Source organism: Microtus oregoni, unplaced genomic scaffold (assembly GCF_018167655.1).
Source record: "Microtus oregoni isolate MIOR12 unplaced genomic scaffold, Mior012 000033F_ref0000390, whole genome shotgun sequence".
Classification (NCBI taxonomy): Eukaryota; Metazoa; Chordata; class Mammalia; order Rodentia; family Cricetidae; genus Microtus; species Microtus oregoni.
This window is the reverse complement of record NW_024543092.1, coordinates 23,025,807-23,048,858: the sequence shown is the minus strand read 5'-3', so window position 1 is coordinate 23,048,858 and position 23,052 is coordinate 23,025,807. Positions and strand designations below refer to the sequence as shown.

Genomic DNA, 23,052 nt, shown 5'->3' with positions numbered 1-23,052 from the left:
CCTAAGCCCACAGCCCTAAAGATAGCCACTTTCTCCCACAGATCACTGAAGTGAGCCACCTGCTTCTTCTCTGTGTCTTGCCTGTGTGTCCCTGGGAGGACTGTCGTGCCTACCATCCCACAGCCAGAGAGAGGTTCACAGAACCCTGAAAGGTTGCTTGTGTCTGTCGCATGAGGAGTAGTGAGAATTGGTTTGGCTACTGACCCCTTAGTGCCAAGCAGAAGTCAGGAAGGCCACATGGGTCTAAACGTTACTTCCTAAGGGAGCGACCTCCACTCTCTGGAGTCAGATGGGATCAGACCAACTGGGAGGAACCGACACATACCTGTGGGTGTTCTTGCAGTAAACTCGGGGTCAAAGTGGAAGGTGTCCTCAGGTCTGCCCACTGCCGGCTTGAAGGGTGGCTTGATCTCCTTGCGGTACAGCTTCTGTAAGGAGAGAGGGACAGATACTGAGAGCAGGCAATGGGGAGCAGAGATCTGAGGCCAGAAGCAGCTCTCACGCTTCCAAGATGAGGCGCATATAGATTGTATGTGCCATCTCTATAACTATAAACACTATTATCTCACTGTGCGTGTTCCACAGAAGACGATGTATCCAATACGGATATTACATGTTAGATGTGAGTTACAAAAGGTAAAGTTTGAGGTTTAGAGGTTTGAGATCTGTTGAACATCCTTCCATTTAGTGCAATAGTTTTCTAACTTACTTTCGGTTATAGGATTTTTATCTCCAAGAAGGCATTACGGGTTGCCCAGACACGCCGAGCACTGTGGCTGTGGAATCGCCACCCTGGAGCCTACTTCAGCTCTCTGGGGACTCTGAAAACCGAGGCCCAGAAAAAACCTTTGCTTGTGTAGCTCTTCCCACTGCCACGGCCATCAGGAAAACACACAGAAGTCCAGGACTGTCCACAGGTCCTTCCAGGACTGTCAGTGGGTCCTTCCAGGCAGACCTGCTGCTGAAACCTGCTTTCCAAACCTAAAGTGTACTCTTTAATCCTCCGTGGAGACGATGCTGGATGAGGCCATTGAATGACAGTGAACACATCTTTGAGATCGGGCAAGGCACCTGTGATGGGCATTGTCGATGGTGATGAGTCAAGGGTACCAAGAGGATGCGGGGCAGGCACACCTGGGTCACACACACCTCACAAGTGCAGAGGATGCTGGGCAGGCACACCAGGGTCACACACACCTCACAAGTGCCGAGGATGCTGGGCAGGCACACCAGGGTCACACACACACCTCACAAGTGCCGAGGATGCTGGGCAGGCACACCGGGGTCACACACACCTTACAAGTGCTGAGGATGCTGGGCAGGTCCATCAGGGTCACACACACCTCACAAGTGTTGAGGATGCTGGGCAGGCACACCGGGGTCACACACACCTCACAAGTGCCGAGGATGCTGGGCAGGCACACCGGGGTCACACACACCTCACAAGTGCCGAGGATGCTGGGCAGGCACACCGGGGTCACACACACCTTACAAGTGCTGAGGATGCTGGGCAGGCACACCGGGGTCACACACATCTCACAAGTGCCGAGGATGCTGGGCAGGCACACCGGGGTCACACACATCTCAGAAGCCATGTGGCAAGCGAGCGAAGGCAGAAAGTACAAACAGAAGTGAAGACAGGAAACCGACTCCACCCTGGGGCCGCAGACCCTAGCATCTGCTTGATGTACAGTTTCGACTACAGCATTTTCCAATTGATCTGCTCCACTGAACGACGGGCAGAGGTGTGCCATTCCTGTAATGGCAGAGCAGCCATGCCAGCACAGAATGGGGCAGAATGAGAGGATGGGGAGAACGGACGATGCCCAGGGCATTGTGGACGGGCTGCGCCAGTGTCTGCGAGGAAGAACACAACCTCGACGAGTCTACGCCACCCAAGACATGCCACCACGTCCTCAAACAGGAGGCACTGTGGCCACAGTCCTCAGGGGGATTTTGAAAGGGTGAGCTCTCCTGGTGCGTTCAGGAGGAAGTGGTAGAAATCCTCCTGCAACAGCGGGAGCAAGAGCACACGATGAAAACCCATTAACGAAACACTGGATGCACCTCATGTCCTCGTGCACCATGGACCACAATCCTCCACCTGTGCCAGCCAGTGCACAGGACAGCTAAGGCCACCAAGCTGCATCCCGCCACCCACAGAGCCACCCAGCTACTCTGTGCCTCAGTTTCTCTTCAGAGAAACAGATGATGTGCCAAGCTGGCAATGTAAAAAGCACTACATGTGTGATGCACTCGTATTAATAGTTAGCAGTAACGGCGGCCATGCCTGCCCAGCCCCTATGCCGAGGGTCTGGGCTTGAGCCTCGGACTGTCCAAGTGCCATTTTGCCCGCCCTGGGTTTGCTTGCTAGGAGTCAGCTGGCTGGATGCCAATATGGACTAGTTTGCTTAGCCTGTGAGGTCACCTTTTATGTTTATTTTGGGTTTGTGCTAATCCTGAGTTCTCAGCATTGCTTCAGCCACCGGGGGAAAAGCAAACACAGCTTACATTTGCCGGCTCCACCGTCCTCTGCACGAGCTTCCTGGTCTATAATTAACTTGTAATTTTTCACTTAGCTAGGCAACCAGCACGGGTGTTTGGGGGGCAGACCCAGAGCAAGCACTAATGTGCTGGAAGCCGAGGGCAAACGGAAAGGCAGGAAACCACAGAGACCCTGTCACCCTCCGCCTGCCTCAGCTAACACTGGTGACCCTCACTTCTGGGTGGATGACACTCTGTGCCAACAGGTCACCAGATCCTCAGGGGACAGCTGGTGGATGACAGGAATTTACTCTAAAAAAAGACAGAAATATATGCTGGCAATTTGGGGGGTCACAGAAGGCAATAGAAAGAAAGATAAATAGCCTGCTGTTTTCTCAGCTGCATCCTGAGGCTACACTTGGACAGACTCCACAGGCCGGATCTGATGTGGCAAATGTCTTCTTTGTCACTATTGAATGCCCACACTTCCCCTGGTGAAGAGAGTCCTGCAGAACATGGGACTTCAGGGGTTTTCAGTGATCTGAGCTGCCGACACCAAGAAGGTGCACAGGACAGTACAAAACTAAGTCCAATAGCATGGTGCACACATGTCCACCGCCCTCTTGAAGCATGGTGTTTGTGTGTGCGTGCATGTGTGTGTGCGCGCGTATGTGTGTATATGTGTGTGTGTGTGCATGTGTGTGTGTATACGGTGGGGTCAGGCTACTCATGGCCTTGCTGTGGCCACACAAGGGCAGCACCTAGACCACGCAGAGGAAGGACAGCTGTGAGAGAGGGTTAGGACAGATTAGACCAGCAAGGCCTCCACATTGTCTCCCAAGGGTCCCTGAGCCTGAACATGGCTCTTTTGAAGCCATTCACACCTGTGCTCTTAGCTGGGCCTTCCTTCCTCCTGGGTCCATCTCTTCCTACTCACCATCCCCCTGCTTTGTTTTCTCTCACCTGGATACTCACATAGCACTGTGGTGTTGAACAGGCACCTCAGGGTGCACCAGACACCTCCCCATCCCTCTAGGGTAGGGCTTCTTCCCATCACCATGCTACAGGCACCTCCCTCTGCTGCATCCAGCCATGCTACAAGCATTGCTTATGGCTAGATAAATGAACATGAAAGCAGGTTCCTGGTCTCCTCTTCCATGCAGGACTATTTATCAGAGCCATAGACAAAAGAAGGTGCCATTGCTCCAGGCTTTGCAGGGTACCGTCTGGCAAGGACAGGGTGAGAGTAAACATTTGTGGTCTTGGTGACCCTGAAGGGCCTCTTTGGAGCCAAATGAAATAAAACTGAATGCCAAAAGAAACAGACAACAACAATAAAAAGCCCTTCCCCACATTATTCTAGCCTGAATTAGTTTCAAATGATACAGAAATGCCACCCCTTAGTACAGGAATCCAGTGTCTATGTTTGCACCAAAGGGACATTGTTCCCCAACGACAGAGACCAAGGCAAGCTCTGAGCCTGGTGTAGTTTATGGAAGGTGCATACGGCTGCAGAAGGGATCCCACAGACCTAGTCCAGCCTTGCCCCACTATGACCGTTAGCTTTAATTGCCAGCGGATACAGCCTAGAATAACATAGGAACAGAGTCTCAATGAGGGACAGTCCACGTTGGGTGGGCCTGTGGGCATGTCCGTGGAAGACTGTCTTTAGTGACTGAAATGGGCGACTCAGCCCGCTGTGGGTGGCATCATTCCCTAGGCATGAGGTCCTAAACTGTATTAAGAGTTGAGAAATGGAGCTATTCGCAAACAAGGGGGATGCCTGTGCTCTTTCTCCATGCTCTTGGCTAGGTATGATGTAACGAACTGTCTCAAGTTCCTGCTACCTCAACGTCCCAGCAGTAAAGGGCGGTACCCTGGAACTATGAGGGGAGACCAGCTGTCTCAACTTCCCAGCAGTAACGGGCGGTACCCTGGAACTATGAGGGGAGACTAGCCTGACTTCTATAAGTTGCTTTTTGTCCAAATATTTCAGCACAGCAACAGAAATAGAGCAAGAACTCTGGGTTCCAGTCCCATCTGCAACTCAGATCCTGAAACCTGAAAACTCAGACACTCACATGGCCACTGCCAGCTCTAGGGTGTCTTTAGATTGTCATTCATCAGAATTCCTTCTCAGTCAGGTCCTCTGAGGGGTGCTACCTCTGAGCCACCACCTGTGGGCATGGCTGGGCACTTCCCTTCCTTTCCAGGTACAGCCTAGCACTCCAGCTATGTCCACCCAGGCAACTCCCTGCCTGCTAAGTCACCCTCCCTGACTTAGCAACTCCCTCTCTATTTCCTGGCTGGGTCTTTGGAAGGACAGCAGTAAACGCCACAGAGAAAGGGAGTGTGTGTGCGTGTGCGTGAGCGTGTGTGTGTGTGTGTGTGTGTGTGTGTTTGGGGGGAAGCTCCTTCACAGGCATCATCCTGGCCTGAGAGACTTCTGGGATTCCACCCCTGACCTCTTGCTGCTGCTCCTTACTCATCAAGGGCTCTTATTCACCCCTCCTTCCCTCTCTCTCTCCCTCCCCTCTCTGCCCCACCTCACTCTCTCAAAGGCATCTTTCTGGTGGCTCCCTGGCCTATTTAGAAGCCTGGGTCAAGTCTTCCGAGTCAGCAGCCCTGATTTCTCTTTGCTCACATTTGAGGACAGAGACAGAAAGGAACAACACTCATCACAAACCGTTGATGCCACGTGGCAGATTCAAAGATAACGGGGCAAGGGAACAGAGGAGCAAGGCCGGGGTCTGGCGACCATGGCAGGTGTCCTATGGTGACACTGAAGAGAAGACTGAGAGGGGGACATAAAGCAAAGGGCCTGGGAAAGGCAGATCTAGGAAGACGGCCAGTGGAGAGAGAGGAACAGGTAGGCTAGGGTATGATCTCCTGATGTGGGACATCCTTCTATATGCATGTTGCTTTTATTGGATAATGAATAAAGCTGCTTTGGCCTATGGCAGGGCAGAACATAGCCAGGCTAGAAGAGATATAGAGAGAGAATAGGCGGAGTTAGGGAGATGCCATGTAGCCACAAAAGGAGAAATATGCCTGCTGAACCCTTACCAGTAAGCCACAGCCTTATGATGATACACAGATTAATAGAAATGGGTTAATTTAAGATGTATAAGAATTAGTTAATAAGAAGCCTGAGCTAATAAGCCAAACAGTATTATAATTAATATGGTTTCTGTGTGATTACTGAGATCTGAGCAGTCGGGAGCGAATGAGCAGTCTCCGCCTACAGATCCCCCTTCCACTTTCCCACTTTTCCCGCCCTCTTTCCGGCCTCCGTTTATGCAGGAAAACCTGTGACCCAGCACTGGATCATCTGTGCCCAGCTTCTCTCTCCGGTGAGATCACTGGACCCCCAAGGTAAGGCTCTACCACATCCTGGTCATCCCCAGCCCAGGAAGTCCCTGGAACAGAGGCCCTCAATGTGCAGGCTTGACTCTAACAGGGGAATCCACACTAGCAGAGAAAAACCAGGGAGCAGAGTGCCACCCCAGAGGCCTGGCTTCCATGCCCCATATGCTAAACTGTGCTATTCATCCTCAGGGTAACACGAAGACAGCTGCTGTCAATGAGAAGTCTGCAGTCAGTCTCTTCTCTCTCAGTCATTCTTTCTTTTTCTTCTTTTCTTTTTCCAATGCTGGGGATAGAACCCAGGGCCTCACGAATGCTGGACAAGTACTCTGCCACTGAGCTACACCCAGCCTGATGTTTCAATATTCTGCTAAAAAATCCTCTGTGATTAACTTCAACTCCGGAAATGAAAGTCGTGTGTGTGTGTGTGTGTGTGTGTGTGTGTGTGTGCGCGCGCGCGCGCGCGCGCACGCTGTATATCACAGCATGGATATCTTGAGGCATACCGGAGGGAGGACAGCCCGGAGGCTGTCAGATGTAAGCACTGCTGCAAGCCTGTCTGTCCTTGGGGTGCCTTCTGCTGAGGCAGAAGCTGGCATTATTATGGCTTGGGCAGGTGCGAGAGGATGGGTGTGCAGAGGTGCTAATGAGGATTTAGGACTGCGGGCAGGTGCTCACCAGTTTGTACCTCTCTGGGAGCCAGTCAGCCATACTGAGGGTCCCGAGCATGCTCACCCACAGGCGGGTAGTCTGTGTTTGTCCCAGACTCTTGGTGCAGACAGAGAGGCCCTGTGCACCAGGCAGCTGCAGCATCCCCTCCGCCCCCTGTGCACCAGGCAGCTGCAGCATCCCCTCCACCCTCTCCTCGCCATGTGGCGTGTACAGCGGAGACCTCGGCAAGCAACTTACATTCCAGTCTATGGTGACAAAGAAAGGATGGCGCTTGATCTCCTCCACTCCGTCAATGCCAGCACCTGTCACAACACAGCAGAGAATGCATGTCAGTGCAAGCCCGAGGCCATGCGCTGTGTGACGGACAAGAGGGCGCGCAGCAGGGTGAGTCCTGGGATTGTCTTTCTGTGAGAAGAAATCTCCCATTTGCCCATGGCCTCGGAACGCAGGGAGCCCCCATGTGACTCCAAGGCTGTGATGCGGCCGCAACCAGAGTGGAAGTGGTAATGGAAAAGTAGGTGTTGGGGTCCAGACTTCCTGCTCCAGGTATAGGGATGCCAGGATGCCCAGAGAGAAGCAGGTGGCTGCCACAGTCACAGACCATGTTTGCAACACCCAGAACCACAAACAGTCTCCACTTAGTTCTCTGATTTGCTCATCAATTGTGCCTACCTAACCTGTCCCCTAACTGTGTTTATATTAAAATCCTAAGTTGTGCCCTGCACAGGAGCAGGGGTTGGCAGGAGATAGGGGGATGTCCGTGACTGTGACATCATTCCGGACGTCACTCAACACCATAGTTAGCCTGACATGAATGGTGAGTTCCAGGCAACAGCATGAGTGTGATAACGAGCTGGCAAACACCCCACATCCACCTGGTATGAACCTGAGTGTGGGGGAGGGGTGAGGGACCCTGTCGTGTTTCCACTCAATTCTTTAAATTATGCTTCTCTAAATAAGGTCCACTAATTAAAAGCAAAGCTCAAGGCCCAAAGCTCATGTTTCTCCAGGACCACAAGGCAGGCAAGGAGTCCAGGCTCTGCTGCCGTGGGTCGGGGACAGAGCTAGCCTCAGCTACCTAGAAATAGGATCACAGGAGTCTTGTCTGCTTCTGTCCCAGGGTAAGAAAAGAATGATCCCCACAACCACATGGTGCACCCCAACTTAAGTCAAAACCAGATGTTCCTCTTGAGTCCACGCCCACTCGGCTCCTGGAGCCCTAGAGGTGGCTTCTTCTTCCTAAGACATCTCTGAGCAGGGCACCGTGAAGGGCACAAGGCCACCTTGAGATGCGGTGGTGATCTGTCCTCTGTGGAGTCAGGCACTGGTCCCTCCTCTAGAAGGCTGGAGTCTCTGGGGGTAGATCAATACATATCCCGTATCCCGTGGCTCATGCTCTGACCCCTGGTCGTCTGCTCTGTTCACAGCAGCGACAGAAACCGCCTCCCACCTGTCAGGCAGCTTGGCCAGCCTGGGCGTGGAAAGACCAACCACACTAGGTTTTCTCCACGCACCAGCCTCAGGCTGTGCATTCGGCTGCCGTCACAGTGTGATAAGAAAACACACAAATAAGAAAACCAGGGGAGGGTCTCAGGCTCAGGCATTCACATCCACCCAGTGGTATGTCAGGTGCTCTCTGGGGGACACGCATCGCATACATCCCTCCCTTGGTCCCCTACTCAGTGCACTTCAAGGTGAGAAACTCAGGCTGATGCAGACTGTGGCGCCTGCTCCAAGACACACACGATGAAATGTAGAGAGGACATCTTCCAACTCAGCTACGACATCTTTTCCAGGACTCCATCCTTCCTCCCAGACCTGACCTCAACCTTTCACCTCAGAACTCCAGGATGATGAGGCTCCTTGGGGTCAACGCGTCTGTCTCCCTCACTATATTCCAAGCCACAGGCCCAAGGGTGTTAAGGTCCTGACACTTAGTGTTCTCTCCTTGAGGGGTGCTCTGATGCTACAGAAGTGACTTCTAGAGCCGATGGCCTGACTTCCAAAGCTACCCTCCTGGGCCACTGTCGCCGCACTCCTTTGATGAGGGCTAAAACTCCAGATGAAGGGTCATTTGGTCCTGGTGATTGAAGAACCAAGTGCGGCAAACTCACATCTCCTCTGGGTCCCATGATGAATGTCCCCCACCTTCCCAGGCCTCAGCAAGCACACCTGTCCAAGGAGGCATGCCTTGCCTCTGTTTGAAGAACCTCTGCATGCATATGGCTTGCAGTATGGTTTGCAAGAACCATATAAGGGGGGCACACTGGAGAAGCTGGTGTTGGGTGCTTATGAATCTCCTCTGTTGCTCTCCCCTGGCCTCATTTTCTTCTGCTGCAGTTCGAATCTGGCACCAAGCTTGGGGTTTGCAGTCTCAGCCAAAAGAGCTGGTGCTGTGATTACTGCGCAGAAACTGTGCAATGGTAGAAGGTCTCTGCAGCCGGGCTTTGAGAGCTGCGGTGACCTTTCAAGAACAAACCTGGTCATTAGTCTTCATGCTAGCCTTATCCTCTCCTGAGATATTTTAAAACAGATTGCTGTGGATTTGGCTCTGCTTTTATCTGGACTGAACACATTTGACAAATAGCAGGGAGCAGAGTTCCGGGAGGGGAGGATGGGAATGCGCTTGTGCTGATGTTGGAGCCAGAGCGGCTACGTTATAGAGGCTTGAGCAAACACCACTCAAGCCTCTCCTGCTCCAGGAGGATGCCTGCAAATCATCTCCTGTCACGGGCACTGACAAGACCCTGGAGTCGACAGAGACAGGCGGAATGCAGGGCTGTAGGGTCGGCCACGTGCCTCTCCATCTCTCATCTGGGGTGCCTCTCTCTAGGCTCCATCGTTCTGCAGCAGGCTTCTCAGTGCCAAGCAGACATGGTGGACTGTGGCATTCAGATTTCACCTCTGATGACCACACTTACTGACACACGTTCTAATTACTGTGGGCACTTTTCACACAGAGACATCTTGAAGGGTGCTTCTCTGGATCCAGATTTCTGTCCTCGATTAAAGGTACAAGGCACTGAATCAAGACCCCATGCGACCCCAGGAAAGGATTCCTCTGTTACCCACATTTAGTCAGGTCCCCTTCACACTAAAATGCCCTCCTCTAATGCACCCAGCATGGACTCCCAAATTCAGCAAACCGCTCCCTAGCGGGTCTGCTGAAAAGAGCTTCCCTGGTTTTATTTTTGAAAATCCTTAATTCCTAGATCCTCTGCTGTACTTTTAGAAGGGCACAGAAAACCCACCTGCAATGCCCCTGGTAGCACTCAGAATTCACTCTGCTGGTGGCACGCCTTCCTCCCCTGACCGGCAAACCATCTGTGTCTAAGCTGTAACCACTCAGACCGCCTCCTAGGACTGACGGAAATATGAGCCCTGCTTTCTAGTTCTTAATGGCGTATATGCTATTTGCACAGCATTTCTGTAGTTGTAAAGTGCTTTCTGTCCATTTAAATGTCACCCATTTGATGTTAGCAACCTTTGCCTGACAATTGTGTGTCATGTAGAATACTGGGCTGTGTGTGTGTGCGTGCGTGTTTGTACATGCGCGCACACGCACATGTGTGCACACATGTGTACCCTATCATTAGATAGCCCTATTTAAGCTTCCGAGGGATGCCCAGGGCTGGTTCTGAGCTAACTAACTCTGAATACAAGCTCAACTGTGTGTGTGGTTTGAGGAAGTCATCAAAGGTCAGTGAAGACACAGTCATGGTTGGTAGCTCTGCTTGTGGAAAGTGGAACAGGGCCCTGGAGAGACAACGTCTGCACTGTCCAGATCACCTCTGACCAGAGAACTGAATAGAGACCCAGAACCCCTGGGTGACCATGAGCAGGGCTCAATAGCTGCCCTAGACCATGGTCACTACATCAATGTGACCATCAGCCAAGTTGCCTGTGTTCCTCACACATCCAACCCTTGCTGAGCTCCCATGCTCCCATGAGAGCTCCTGTCACTCTCTGGGAGAGGCTGCAGCCACTCGTTAGGGGAGAACACAAAGCCACCACTTTGGAAAGCCCAGGAAGCAGGTTAACAGAATTGATGCTCCTTGTCACTCGTTTGGTCCTGCAGGAAGTCAGAGCAGAGAAAAAGGAGGGCTGGAAACCAATTCCTGCAGCTGCTGAGGTTGGGGGCAGCAAGACACAGCCAGATCTCTGTAGATATGCACATGGGACAAGCTCCCCTCAGGAGGCGCTGAAGTCCGAGGACTGGAGAACACACCCAGCAGACCACGCAGCACAGATGCGCTTCATAAGATTCTACAGGACGAGACCCATGTCTCCCCAAGCACCAGGATCAGGGGTAGGGGGCTAGCCTGAGTCTCTGACTCACTTTCTCACGGGTAGGGGGCTAGCCTGAGTCTCTGACTCACTTTCCCATGGGTAGGGGGCTAGCCTGCGTCTCTGACTCACTTTCTCATGGGTAGGGGGCTAGCCTGAGTCTCTGACTCACTTTCTCATGGGTAGGGGGCTAGCCTGAGTCTCTGACTCACTTTCTCATGGGTAAGGGGGCTAGCCTGAGTCTCTGACTCACTTTCTCATGGGTAAGAGGCTAGCTGAGTCTCTGACTCACTTTCTCATGGGTAGGGGGCTAGCCTGAGTCTCTGACTCACTTTCTCATGGGTAGAGGGCTAGCCTGAGTCTCTGACTCACTTTCTCACGGGTAGGGGGCTAGCCTGAGTCTCTGACTCATTTTCTCATGGGTAGGGGGCTAGCCGGAGTCTCTGACTCACTTTCTCATGGGTAGGGGGGCTAGCCTGAGTCTCTGACTCACTTTCTCATGGGTAGGGGGCTAGCCTGAGTCTCTGACTCACTTTCTCACGGGTAAGGGGCTATCCTGAGTCTCTGACTCACTTTCTCACGGGTAGGGGGCTAGCCTGAGTCTCTGACTTATTTTCTCACTTTTTCACCCTCTACTTTGAGCTTCTAGGATTTGAAAACTGTTCTCAGTCACAGAAGCTGCTGGACCCTTTGTGGCATAGGTTACAGTTCTGGAAGCCAGTCAGGGCAGTAATCTTCCCTAGCCTCTGCCACGGGCCGGGTTCTCGCTCCTCAGCCCACACCAGTTCATCTGTCCCCACCAAGGCTGGTGTGTCCCCTTCCCCACAGTCCAGAGGCCCCGACAGAAATGTCTGGGTATTCGGGACCTCAGGATGCCAAGCACTACTGAGGGTGCCCAGCACTTCACCCGGCAGTTGCGTATGGTTGTGCACGGCACACGGAGGCTTCCACATGGGGACAGAAGCGACTGGCACAGAATATAGCAGCCAGCGGAGGAGAAGGCTGTGGGGTGTGGATGGCTCAGGCCTGGGACAGCTTGGAATGTGGGGGCCAACACAGAGGGCTGGCTGCTGAGACTGTCCTCTGAACAACAGCACCCCTCCATGGGTCCCGTATAGTCCCACTCAATCTATATGACAGGTCAGCATTTCCGATGCGCCAGGCACTGCCCTGTCTCTGCGAAGTCCACTAACAACTTTGAGGTACACACTGTTATTCTCAGTTCACAGATAAGCAACCAAGCACAGAGAGGTTAAGCTATGGATTGGTGGTTACAGGGCGAGAAAGCACAAACCAGGCAGGGTCATAGCAAAGGAGCTGCTCCCCTGCCTCTCTGCACCGTGGCAGCAAGGCCTCTCTGAGTGCCTCTGAGGGGTATAATCTGTAGGCTACCCCAGAACCCCCGATAATGAGGACTGTCTGTTAGATCTAGGAAGACCCCTGAGCCAGCATAAGAGCAATTAGGAGATCCTTCTAGACAGATCCTTCATGTCTGTCTTTCATGGCACTATGCTCTGTTTTCCCCACCTGCCCAAGTACGGCGAGGAAAGGCCAGGAAAGCTAGAATGGCCTGGACCACCAATGACTGTGCAACATGTTGGGGCTCAGGAAATGAACACCAAAGTGAAGCCCCAGATAACCAAGTCCCTCCGGCCTCTCATACGCTTGTCTCTCTCCATAGAGTGCAGAGAAGCCAGGACCTCTTCCCTCCAAAGGCAACAGCGAGAACCAAATTGTCCTCGCCACTCTCGCCATGGTTCCCGGCAGGATCCCTCGTATGATGGTGGGTCCCAGGACCTGTCCAAGAGATGGGGGTCCTAGGAGTGGGGTGCAGGCTGCAGGAGCTTGGGACAAGCCCTGCTGAGCCTCTGGTCTCCTCTCCTCTCAGTATCCTGTGTTTACCCTCAGCCTCATTTTTGTGGGCTTTGCTGTTTCATCGAACCCGAAAGACGTTACTAGTGTCTTTGGGTCTTCTCCTGAAGAGTCCTGCCCTGTGTACAAACGGGACCAAGTTTGTCAGTTACACCTGGCAGCTCCCTGTCACAGGGTGCCAGTGTGGCCTTCAGGGTGGGGAAAAAGACCTGCATACTGCCTGCTGCCATGTGGGAAATCCTAAGACTGGGGTGGGCCATTGTGTCTCAGAGTCTCCAAATATTGACTGCTCCCCTTAAAAAAGCACCCCCCCCAAAAGAAAAGAAAGAAATTTTAAATTATTAAAATACTATGCGGTTGCTGTTTGCAGGGCCAGTCTGCTGAGGCGCATGAGGCAGAGGAGGGGCCCTCTCCTGCCCACTGGGAGATGAGCACATCTGGCCTGTCTCCTCTCTCGTTTCCAAAGCAGACAGGACATCCCGGGCTGCAGCGCACGGTTTAATCAGCTCCTTTTTAGCTGAAGCATCCGCCATATTGCACAGGTGCAACCTCGCTGCTCTGGCCGAGTGCTTCCGGGGACATCTGTCAGCATGCCTGAAGGAGATGCAATCCCTAAAGTGGAGCTGACTGGACGACGATCACAGGCTTTCATCATTTAGCTGGAATTAGGGTGAGATAAATTCTGACCAGCGTCTCAGGGTGCCATCAGTTCTAAAGGTCACCAAAACAATACCCCCATCCAAATTTGCAAGGTGTAAAAAAACCAGGGCTTTTTGTTTTACCCCAACACTACAAAACAAAAACAGTTTTGAAGATGTCAGGAAGCAAGAAGTCTGCACTTGCAGCTGCCTGTGTGAGACAGAAGTCTGGTAAGGAATTGAAGCCCTTGCTGGAAGCCACTGAAGCTGATAAATACAATCTCAAAATACACGCAAATCCATTAAGACTAAAATGTTATATAATTATCTTTCTTCTGGTTTTCTAAATCTACCTATCTTTAATGCCCATTGGCTATACAGAATAAAAGTGTGTAAAATTCAAGGAAAATAAATTGAGATTTTTCATGCAATTCAGCAAATGCAATCGTGGTGAGAATTCAGGGGGTTCTTGGCAGGTGAAGAGAGAAGAGGGACAACCTTGGTGTAAATTGAGTATAGAATCCATGTGTGAATTAAAGACAGTTTATCTGCAAGTCTGGCAGATCTCCAAGGACTCAGAGAGACAAAATGAACATAGAGAGCGTTTTGCAAAAGTCTGTCTATCTCGATGGGAGACCCTGTGGGCATGATGTGACAGTGGTCCTGCCACAGTTAGTGAGGTGCCGATGCTGGCTCCGACTCAGGTTCTACACAGGACTCTGACCTGACACTGCTCCAGAACACCAAAGCCCTTTTGGCTGTCAGCCCTGGTGATAGCTTTTGAACAATAGATGGCTGTGTCCCAAGCACCGTTGTGGTCGTGAAGGGCATGTCCCCTATTTTGAGGCTTCTGACAAGGAGCCCTTATGTTTTCCTGATGTCCTGAAAAGCAGGTGTTTATGACAAAAGCCAGATATAACAGGTTCCCCAAAGCTCATGGTTGGACAAGCACAGGAACGAGCTGGATGCTGTGATGGGCCAGTTTTATGAGCTGCACGAATTCCACATTTGAGATGAGGGCCCAGGATGTCTCCCTGGATGAGGGAGAGGGAACACAGAGCCCTGCGCTGGTGAAGTCAGGAAGGACCTCAGGGACCAACTGACCTCACTCCTCAGTGAGAAGAGCTGACTCCCAAGGTCACTTAGTTAGTCCCAGGTCAGGGCCAATACACACTTGTGGATAGGCACAGAGGCTCAGACAGCAAGAGCCTGTGTGTTCCACCATCTACGGCCCTAACTAACAAGGAACCCTTCACTTCTGTGGAGACCCTTATACATGCTGGAGTGAACATGCTGTTCTCTCCTCCGGGAAATCAACGGGGCAGGAATACTGATTTTTATACTCTGGAGTCAAAACACAATGTTGGCAAAATGAGTCTACAGCCGTGGCATCCCCAGTCCAGGAAGATGGAATGGCCAGAAACAGCTGCTCCTAAGCAGGTCTGAGCGCCACAATACCACACCGCGGGGAGACCAGAGAGGAACTTCTCGGCTGTGGATGCTGATGTGGCGAGAACATCTGAAAGTCTCTGGTGGAGAATCCCCGAGTGAACAAGAGCTCCAGCCTCCATCCTAGCCGGGAGTGGGACTCAGGCAAACCATTTGCTGTCATCATTTCTTCTGCTTTACCCCGTGATGAGGACAATGGAGAGGGCTGGACTAAAGACCTGGCTGGGTGCCAAACTGGCTATCACTGAGCCCCGCATCTCCAACCTTCTTGGAGTGTCTAGTCTCACCTTTCCCGTTCTCTCAGCATCAGCAAATGCTCCCAGGGATTTCTTTCATCGTCTAGCAGCCCAGGTCCAAGGTGAGCAGACAGCACACCTGCCTGCACCAGCTGTGACTTGTTGGACCCTCTCGCTGACCCTGGTGGCTGCTAAGGAAACCTGGTCCCCAGCCTTTCTTATGTCGCCCCAACCACAGATGCCTGCTTTCTGCCTTTCTTCTACTCAGAAGTGCCAGGTGAGCAAGTTCTATAAACAAGAAGTGATAGTAAGCTTTGGGGGGATTTTCAAATACGCTTTCTCCACAAAGGGACACAAGCATTTGCTTGCTCTGTCCCTCCTCCCTTCAATACAGATGCTATGGCCTCCTGGAGCTGTTGCAGCTACTTGCTGATCATAAGCCAAGCATGGGAATGAAAAGACAGGTCACAGAGGACAGAACACTATGACAGCGGGAGCCCAGCTGCCAGGTGATGCCTCAAAACCTACATCAGCACATGGCCTCCTGTGACAGACCCCCCACAAGCAGAAATACATTTTTGCAGCCCAAAGTAGTTCTCATCAGATGCCTCCATTTATAAATGGATCAGGGTTCTCCTTTGAGCTACTCTACAGCACCACCACAAGCCCTTGACCCAGGGTGGCTGCTGGAGCACAGTGCAGGTCACATGACTTGTTCACCTATGCACTAAGCAGCGGCTCTCACCATCCCCTGACTGTCTCAGGGTCCCACTCAGCATGGCTGTACTTACACTGGACAGTTTAGGCCACTCAGGAAGGGACCAAGGAGTACCCCAGGATTGCAAGAAAGATCAGGCTAGGATCAAAACTTCAGAAGACGGTCGGAAGCAGGGCTGAGCTCTAGACGGAGCTCTGGGGTTCAGAGTGAACGGGTTCTCCTGCATTTTGGGGAACCTGAGAGCTACGAAGCGATTCTGAAGCAGTGTGTTCTGAGGGGTGGGGGTGTTCCGGTATGCTCTGACCTAGCTCCTCTGGAGACCAAAACAGAATGCTCAAAAATTCAAGGCCTACTTGGATAAGGAGTGGATTCCAGAGGAGCCTGGGTAACTTAATAAGACCTGTGTCAAGAGGAATAGAAGGGGTGGAGGTGCATGAAGTGTTTGCTTAGCATGAGCAATGCTGGATGTGGGGACCCTCAGCATCTCAAAGAAAATCAGTCTGGAGCAAGTGCTAGCCCTGTGCCCCGGGAGGTTGATCTCAGCGCTGCTCACCAAAGAGGGGGAATAGGCTGAAGGAAGTGTAGTCGGAGGTCAGTTCCGGGACCAGTGTCCTCCCCGGTGTGGACACCAGCGGACATTACTGTGCTCCCTGACTGAGAAGGAGTGTCCCGTCCTCCATGCCCCACTCCTCAGGGTGGGCGTTCTTGCTTGCAGCAGGCCTGAATAAACAGGAGTCACTGCCCCTGAGTACACAACTGCCTTCCCTACCAGGAACCAAGGAACACAGCAAGGCAAAGCTGGCAGTTCAGAGAGCGACAGGGGCCTTAGACCACTACATGTGAGCGTACATTACCCAGTAAGGATGATCATAACCCTCTTGGTCCCATGAGAAGCCACAGTGATTCTTGGCTGAGGTCTCAGGTCCTAGCTGAGATTTGTGTAACCGATCCAAGAACAACAGCACAGAGAGACTCTGACCCATGGGTTTCCTCCAAATCAAGAGTCCAACACACACAACCCTGTACGCACAGCCATGCCAAGGATTCCACCGTGGCTCCACACATTCCCATCCTGGGGATTTCCATCTCATCACCTCACTGGCGCCTTGGGGACCATAGCTGCTTACCCGGGACTGTCACCTCCTTATGGGTCATCTTGATGGGCTCTTGCCAGGTAAAGTGCTCTGGTCAGCTGGGGAACAGCCCCAGCTCTTGGGCCTAACTGTAAAGTCCGCACTGGGGCAGCCCATTTCACGATGCCTCACAAGCTTGGCCACAGAGGGAATCCCAGGCTCCATGCAGGACGAGCACCCTCTCCAGTGTCTCCTGTACACTCCACTAGAGGCAAATCCATGTCGGTTGTGAAGCAGCCATCCTCACTGGGGCTGCTCCCCCACAGACCTTGCCTGTGTCTAGGACTGATGGTCATGGGTGAGGAGGGAGGTAACGCCAAGGACAAAGACTACAGCAGATATGTCTTTGATACGCTCGTGAAGCAGACTTTTTCTAAAGCAACCTTGGGAGGGAATAGCTGTGTCTGGCGTGAAGCCTGGATTAGAAGTCGAATGTGGCTGTTTCACTGCTGGACTAGCATAGCACAGGCCTGTATTCCTCAGACCACACACTGTGAACAAGTCACCTCGCATGCTAGGAGGAAGTCCTAGGAAGGGGGACAGGGCTTTTAATAGACATTTTCTAATAACCGAAGATCGTAAATGACTGCACAAGTTCCCCGAATGGAAGCTGATACACGAAAGGAAGTAAACGAGGCCTGAGCCAGGCAGAGAGGAAAATCTAATTATTTCTTCTAGAATGAAATATTTCCTGACTTGCCTCTGAATGAAGTGTTCCTACCTGTGAAGCAGAGCCAATGGCCTGTGTTGCTTCTGCTCATCTGTGGGATAAGCCATACGACCAGCATGCTGCGCCCAGACTGCCACAGGACCCTTACTCCATCTTTACGGCTCAGTCCATCCCCCAAGGGTTTCCAGGCCAAGCAGTAAATCCAGTACAGTTGGGGAAAGGGGGCGGTGCTTGGTTAATGCTACAGTAAGTCTGGGCTCTGTATGTGTTGGGCTTCTTAATTTAAGAGGCCATAAATAGAAGTGACCTTTCAACCATTCTATCTGTAGTTTATAGAGTTCTTAAAGAGACACGGGACCAAAAGAAAATATAGGGGTTTTGTACAAAAGCGGAGAATTAAAAAACAAAAAGATACATTGAGAATCATACACCTTTCAGCAATCCTAATAAGATCACGTGTCTGTGCAGTTTAGACCACATGCGAGTGTTCCCTCGCTTCAGGGACCCTCTGCTTCCTGTGACCTCAGCAAGGCCAAGCACATAGTTCAGTCAGAGTTAGGGCCCAGGGAGGGAGTCTTCCATGTCCCCACGGGGCACTGAACGGTGACCCCCACATTCCTAAGGGGGTCTAGAGGGCAGCCTCGCTGCATTCCTGCAGGAGGGGGTACCGTGGGGACCCTTACCTAGCCGGTTGCAGGGGTTCCGCTTGAAGAGGGCCCTCAGCAGGCTCTGTGCCTCCACACTGAGGAACTGGGGCATGCCCAGCTTGGCTCTGGAAGACAGACGGGAACACAGGTGAGAAGGGAGAGGACAAAGGGAAAGTGCGGTGCCCCGTTCTGTGAGCCGCTCTGCTTGCAAGGTAACAGTCCCCCAAACATCTGGACGACGGTGCCAGCACTCGCCTGAGGACCCCGCTCTGCCTAAAACCATGTGAAGAGCTTCAGCTTATGCAACTTGTAGCTGGCTGTTGATCATATTCAAAATTAAAAGTGTGCAATTTCCACAACTGCTACTTAATAGTCAAATTAACACATGTATCATGGTATGCACCAATGAATTCCCAGGCTTTCAGCACAGCCTGATTAGAATCAACAGCAAACCAAGGGAAGAGGAATTAAAAGATAAACTACTGTCTTCAAGGTATGAATTAATTCAGTTCAATAGCAACAAAGACTTAGCTTATGTTGTTCCTTACCTAAAATAAGTTTCTCTCTCCCTCCTGGCTCCATTCATCTTTCAGATCCTGTAGTATGAGCTGCGGGCAGGCCTGCTTTTCTTCCCGTCCAGCTCCCTACATGGCTAGCTTTACACCCGAAATAACAACACGCAAACTGTATTCATTTAAACACTGCTTGGCCCATTAGCTCTAGTCTCTTACTGGCTTACTCTCTCATCTCGACTAACCCATTTCTAATAATCTGTGTAGCACCACGAGGCAGTAGCTTACCAGGTAGGATTCTAGCCTACGTCCATCTTGGGCTGGAGCTTCATCATGCCTGCCCAAAGAGGAGATGCATGGTGTCTGCCTAACTTCCCTTCTTCCCAGTATTCTGTTCTGTTTACTCAGCAGCAGGGATCCCCCGAGCACCGACAGCACCGCCCATGGAAACAAAGTTTTCCTAATGCCATGTTCCCTTAAGCAAGCGAGGGTATTCAGTGAGTTCCTTCCCAGCACCCTGGGAACAGTGTCCTCTTACTTCCCTGGCAAGTAGAACTATGGAGAAGGTCTGCAAAAGGAGCATCCCAAAGGCCTGGAACCGGAACATTGGCTTACCCAGCACCAGGCACTGAGTGTGGCCTGACCCGCAGCCTGGACAGACACGGGCCCATATGGGTTTGCTGGGAGGACTGCCCCAGCTTTCACCAAAAGTAAAACAAGTTCCCATTAAACCCCAGGGAACAAAGGTGCTCCCCCAAGAACACAGGGTACAACTATTGGCAGCTACCTAGTAAGCACATGGATCAGATGCATACAGGATCACTGGCTGCCCTGGAAGACCACAAGGAAATCCTGAATCATGCAAGGCTTTGTGATGTGTCCCTGTGGTAGAGTTTCTACCTTCTGTCCTGTCTATACAGGAGGAAGTCGTAAAGGTATAGCTTGCAATGTCTAATGTCTCCTAAGTTTAGTAAAATCCTTTTATGCCAACATTCTAGTGGGGGGCACAAGGACAGTACTGTGACTTTTCATGGGACCCTTACTGATTTGGGGTTTCCATCTCTTATGCCCAGCTCATCAAGGACTTTATAGCAGGTGGCCAAGGGTTCAACAGTGGTCGATGGCCTTTTCTGTGGCCCTAGAGCTCTCCTGTTCTTTAGGTAAATGAGTCTGAGGAGACAGAGTCAGAAACGGTTTGCAACCACCAGGTGCCTGCTGCAGTTGGGTGGGGTGCAGGTTACCGTGCACAGGGTCAGCAGGGAGAGTGGAAGCCTGCACCTGTGCCCTCTCTGCCACCCAGGAGACCACTGTCATCACCTGGAAGCCAACACCGGACAATCTACGTGAGTTTATCTACGTCTGAAAGTTCATCAGAATTCCCCAGTGGGTCTTCCAGGACAGCCAAGGTTCACACACACAGCCGGCATGCAATCCATCCATGGTGATGAAGAGACAGACGGCTCTTCCCAACACCGCGGCTCCCACTGAACTCAGCAGCCCACCTCCTCCTCAGCTATCGACACAAAGCCCATGACTCAGCTCCTGGGTGGAGTGTCTACTTTGAAGAAGGTACCGATACTCACTTGAGGATAAGGGCCATCGTCTCCTTCCTGTCCTTCCCCTGGAACGGCAGGGACCCTGTGAGCATCTCGAACTGTAGAGCAAAAGAGAACGGATGAGTTTGTTCCTTCATCCCCAACCCCATCCATCAGTGGGACAGCAGCCCCGTGGTGAGGCACCGGGACCTTGGCCTCCAGGTTCCCATTCTAGCTGGAGAGGTTCAGAAGGACGAACACGGTGATTGGTGATTGACTACAGTATATGTGGGTTAGGGCTTTCTTTCCCTGGTGAGCGCTGTGGCAGCAGGAGAGAGGTCAGAGCAGCCTAAGAGGAAGGCTGGGGGGTGATGAGCAGGAGGAAGCCTGCTCACAAGGACCCCTGCATGCCCTTTGTCTCTGATGGGAAGGATCCTGGGTATAGCCCATTAATAACACCTGATGGGGACCAGAGGGAGCCAGAAATCTCTCACAAAGACTCCCACACAGGAAACAGCACTGCTTAGGAAGGGAGTTGAGATAAGGTGGGGCCTGGGGGGGAGGGGGGCAGACCTCGCTGATCATGGGTTTCTTACTCACAAAAAAAGTGTTGATTCTGTGGGCTCCAGAGGCTGAGGCCTGGATCCTACAGTTATTACCAGCACCTCCATCACCATCAACACCACTGCCTCCACCACTGCAGCCACCACCACCACCACCACTACCATAACCACCACAATGACCACAGCCACCACTACCACCACCACGACCTATACCACCACCTCCTCCTCCATCACTACCACCACGACCATCACCACCACCTACACCACCACCTCTTCCTCCATCACCACCACGACCATCACCACCACCTCCACCTCTACCTCCTCCTCCACCTCTACCTCCTCCTCTACCTCTACCTCTTCCTCCATCACCACCACCACCACTACCATAACCACCACAATGACCACAGCCACCACTACCACCACCACGACCTATACCACCACCTCCTCCTCCATCACTACCACCACGACCATCACCACCACCTACACCACCACCTCTTCCTCCATCACCACCACGACCATCACCACCACCACCTCCACCTCTACCTCTTCCTCCACCTCTACCTCTTCCTCCATCACCACCACCTACACCACTACCTCCTCCTCCATCACCACCACCTCCATCATGCCCCCAACACTGCCGTTGAGAGGTGAAGGCAGCAGTAGCAAACCCCGCCATGCACACGAGATACCAAAGCCTGCAGACATATGTGAAGCATCTACTGTGAGCACTGCTCACTTCAGTCCAGATGAGGAGGCAGCAGCCTGCCTGGAGGTCTTTAAGCGGTCACACTAAACCTGCGAGTGCCTTGATATTTTCACTGCACCTGCCTCTGCCCCTTAACTTATGGTCCAGTGTCTTTGCTTTGCATTGTGAAAATCCTGGGAGACATGAGAACAAAGACAGAAACAATTGTCCTAATGCCATCATTCAAAGACCGAGACAATTGGCCTGATGCCCTCATTTAAAGACACTCAGAGCACTGACCTCCTACTACACAAAACTGTTCATGCTTACTATGAAAGTTCTGTAACATATGTGGATGAGCCAACATGCAACAAAACGTCTACTGCTGTACACCTAAGATGTCTCCAGCTAGGATCCCACTAACAGAATATATTAGACCAGTGATTCTCAACCTGGGGATCCAATGACCCTGCACAGGGGTTGCATAATAGATATCCCACATACCAAATAATTACATTACGATTCATAACAGTAGCAAAATTACAGTTATGAAGTAGCAACAAAACAAATTCTATGGTTGGGGGGCATCACAGCATGAGGAACTGTGTTAAAAGGGTCGCAGCGTTGGGAGGTTAAGAGCCGCTGTTCTGAACTGAAAGACACTTAAACGCTTCCTGAACTTCGGGGGTGATAACACATTAACTTTTCTCATTGTTGTGTAAAGCAGTCAAGGAAAGCAAAGTTCGCAGGCAGCCAGTGCTGGAGGGAAGGCATGAGGCACACCACATCCACAGTCGGGAAGCAGAAAGACAGAGCTGGCGTTGCCTGCCGGTTTCTTCTCTCTCCCTCTCCAGTCTGTGGGTGGTGCTGCCCATATTTGGGGAGGGTCTTTCCTCATCAGTTAGGCCTCTCTGGAAATGACTCACAAACACATTGAGAGGTGTGTCTCCTAGGGGGTTCAAATCCAGCTGAGGTGCTAGAGAAAGCCAACCACAGCTGACAGGCTAACAGAGAGAAGTTATAAACTTAGAGAGAGAGGAGGTTACAGTTTTTAATCTTTTTATTATTGTTTGACAGTTTCATACATTTACATAATGAATTTTAGTCATTTCACCTCCCACATGAATATGTCATGAGAGTGGAGCGAGACTTGCTGGAGAGGAAGGTTTTGGTGGGAGAGGGGCGAGAGAGGGATGCTTAACAACGTATCATCGGTTTTCTCTTTGTAGACAAGCGTTTAAAGGGGTTGAACATGGCCCTCCCGGTTCAGGGCTCTGAGGTTCACCCTGTCACACTGCGCCCGCCGCTGGTCCCATGTGTGATTAAAGTGCACAGACGATCGGGCTGCAGGCGACAACAAATGCATCAGTAATAAAAGGCGAGAGCAACAGATGAGAGCTCAAAATTAGACAAACATCATGAAAGTGAAAGGCTGGATGCTCGGCCTGGAGAGGAGAGACTCGTTGGATAAATAGGATGAGCACGCATAAGCTGATTATAGAAATTACCATCTCAAAATAGGGTGCCAGTGAGAGGAACGCTTTCTGCTCCGCTCATCCTTGCAGTCTATTTATGGCGCTCATGA

At 51.8% G+C, this 23,052-nt stretch overlaps 1 protein-coding gene across 3 annotated transcripts in view; it reads right to left on the bottom strand.

Moving 5' to 3' along the window:
- Rps6ka2 (ribosomal protein S6 kinase A2) overlaps window positions 1-23,052 on the bottom strand; it is a 276,764-nt gene that overhangs the window by 25,879 nt on the left and 227,833 nt on the right. For all 3 annotated transcript variants that reach the window (XM_041680118.1, XM_041680121.1, XM_041680119.1), the window contains 4 exons: window positions 20,268-20,338; window positions 18,209-18,297; window positions 6,760-6,824; window positions 326-428 (listed from right to left, as the gene is read on the bottom strand). In XM_041680118.1, the coding sequence (XP_041536052.1) occupies window positions 326-428; window positions 6,760-6,824; window positions 18,209-18,297; window positions 20,268-20,338 (328 nt within the window). The remainder of the gene's footprint in view (window positions 1-325; window positions 429-6,759; window positions 6,825-18,208; window positions 18,298-20,267; window positions 20,339-23,052) is intronic.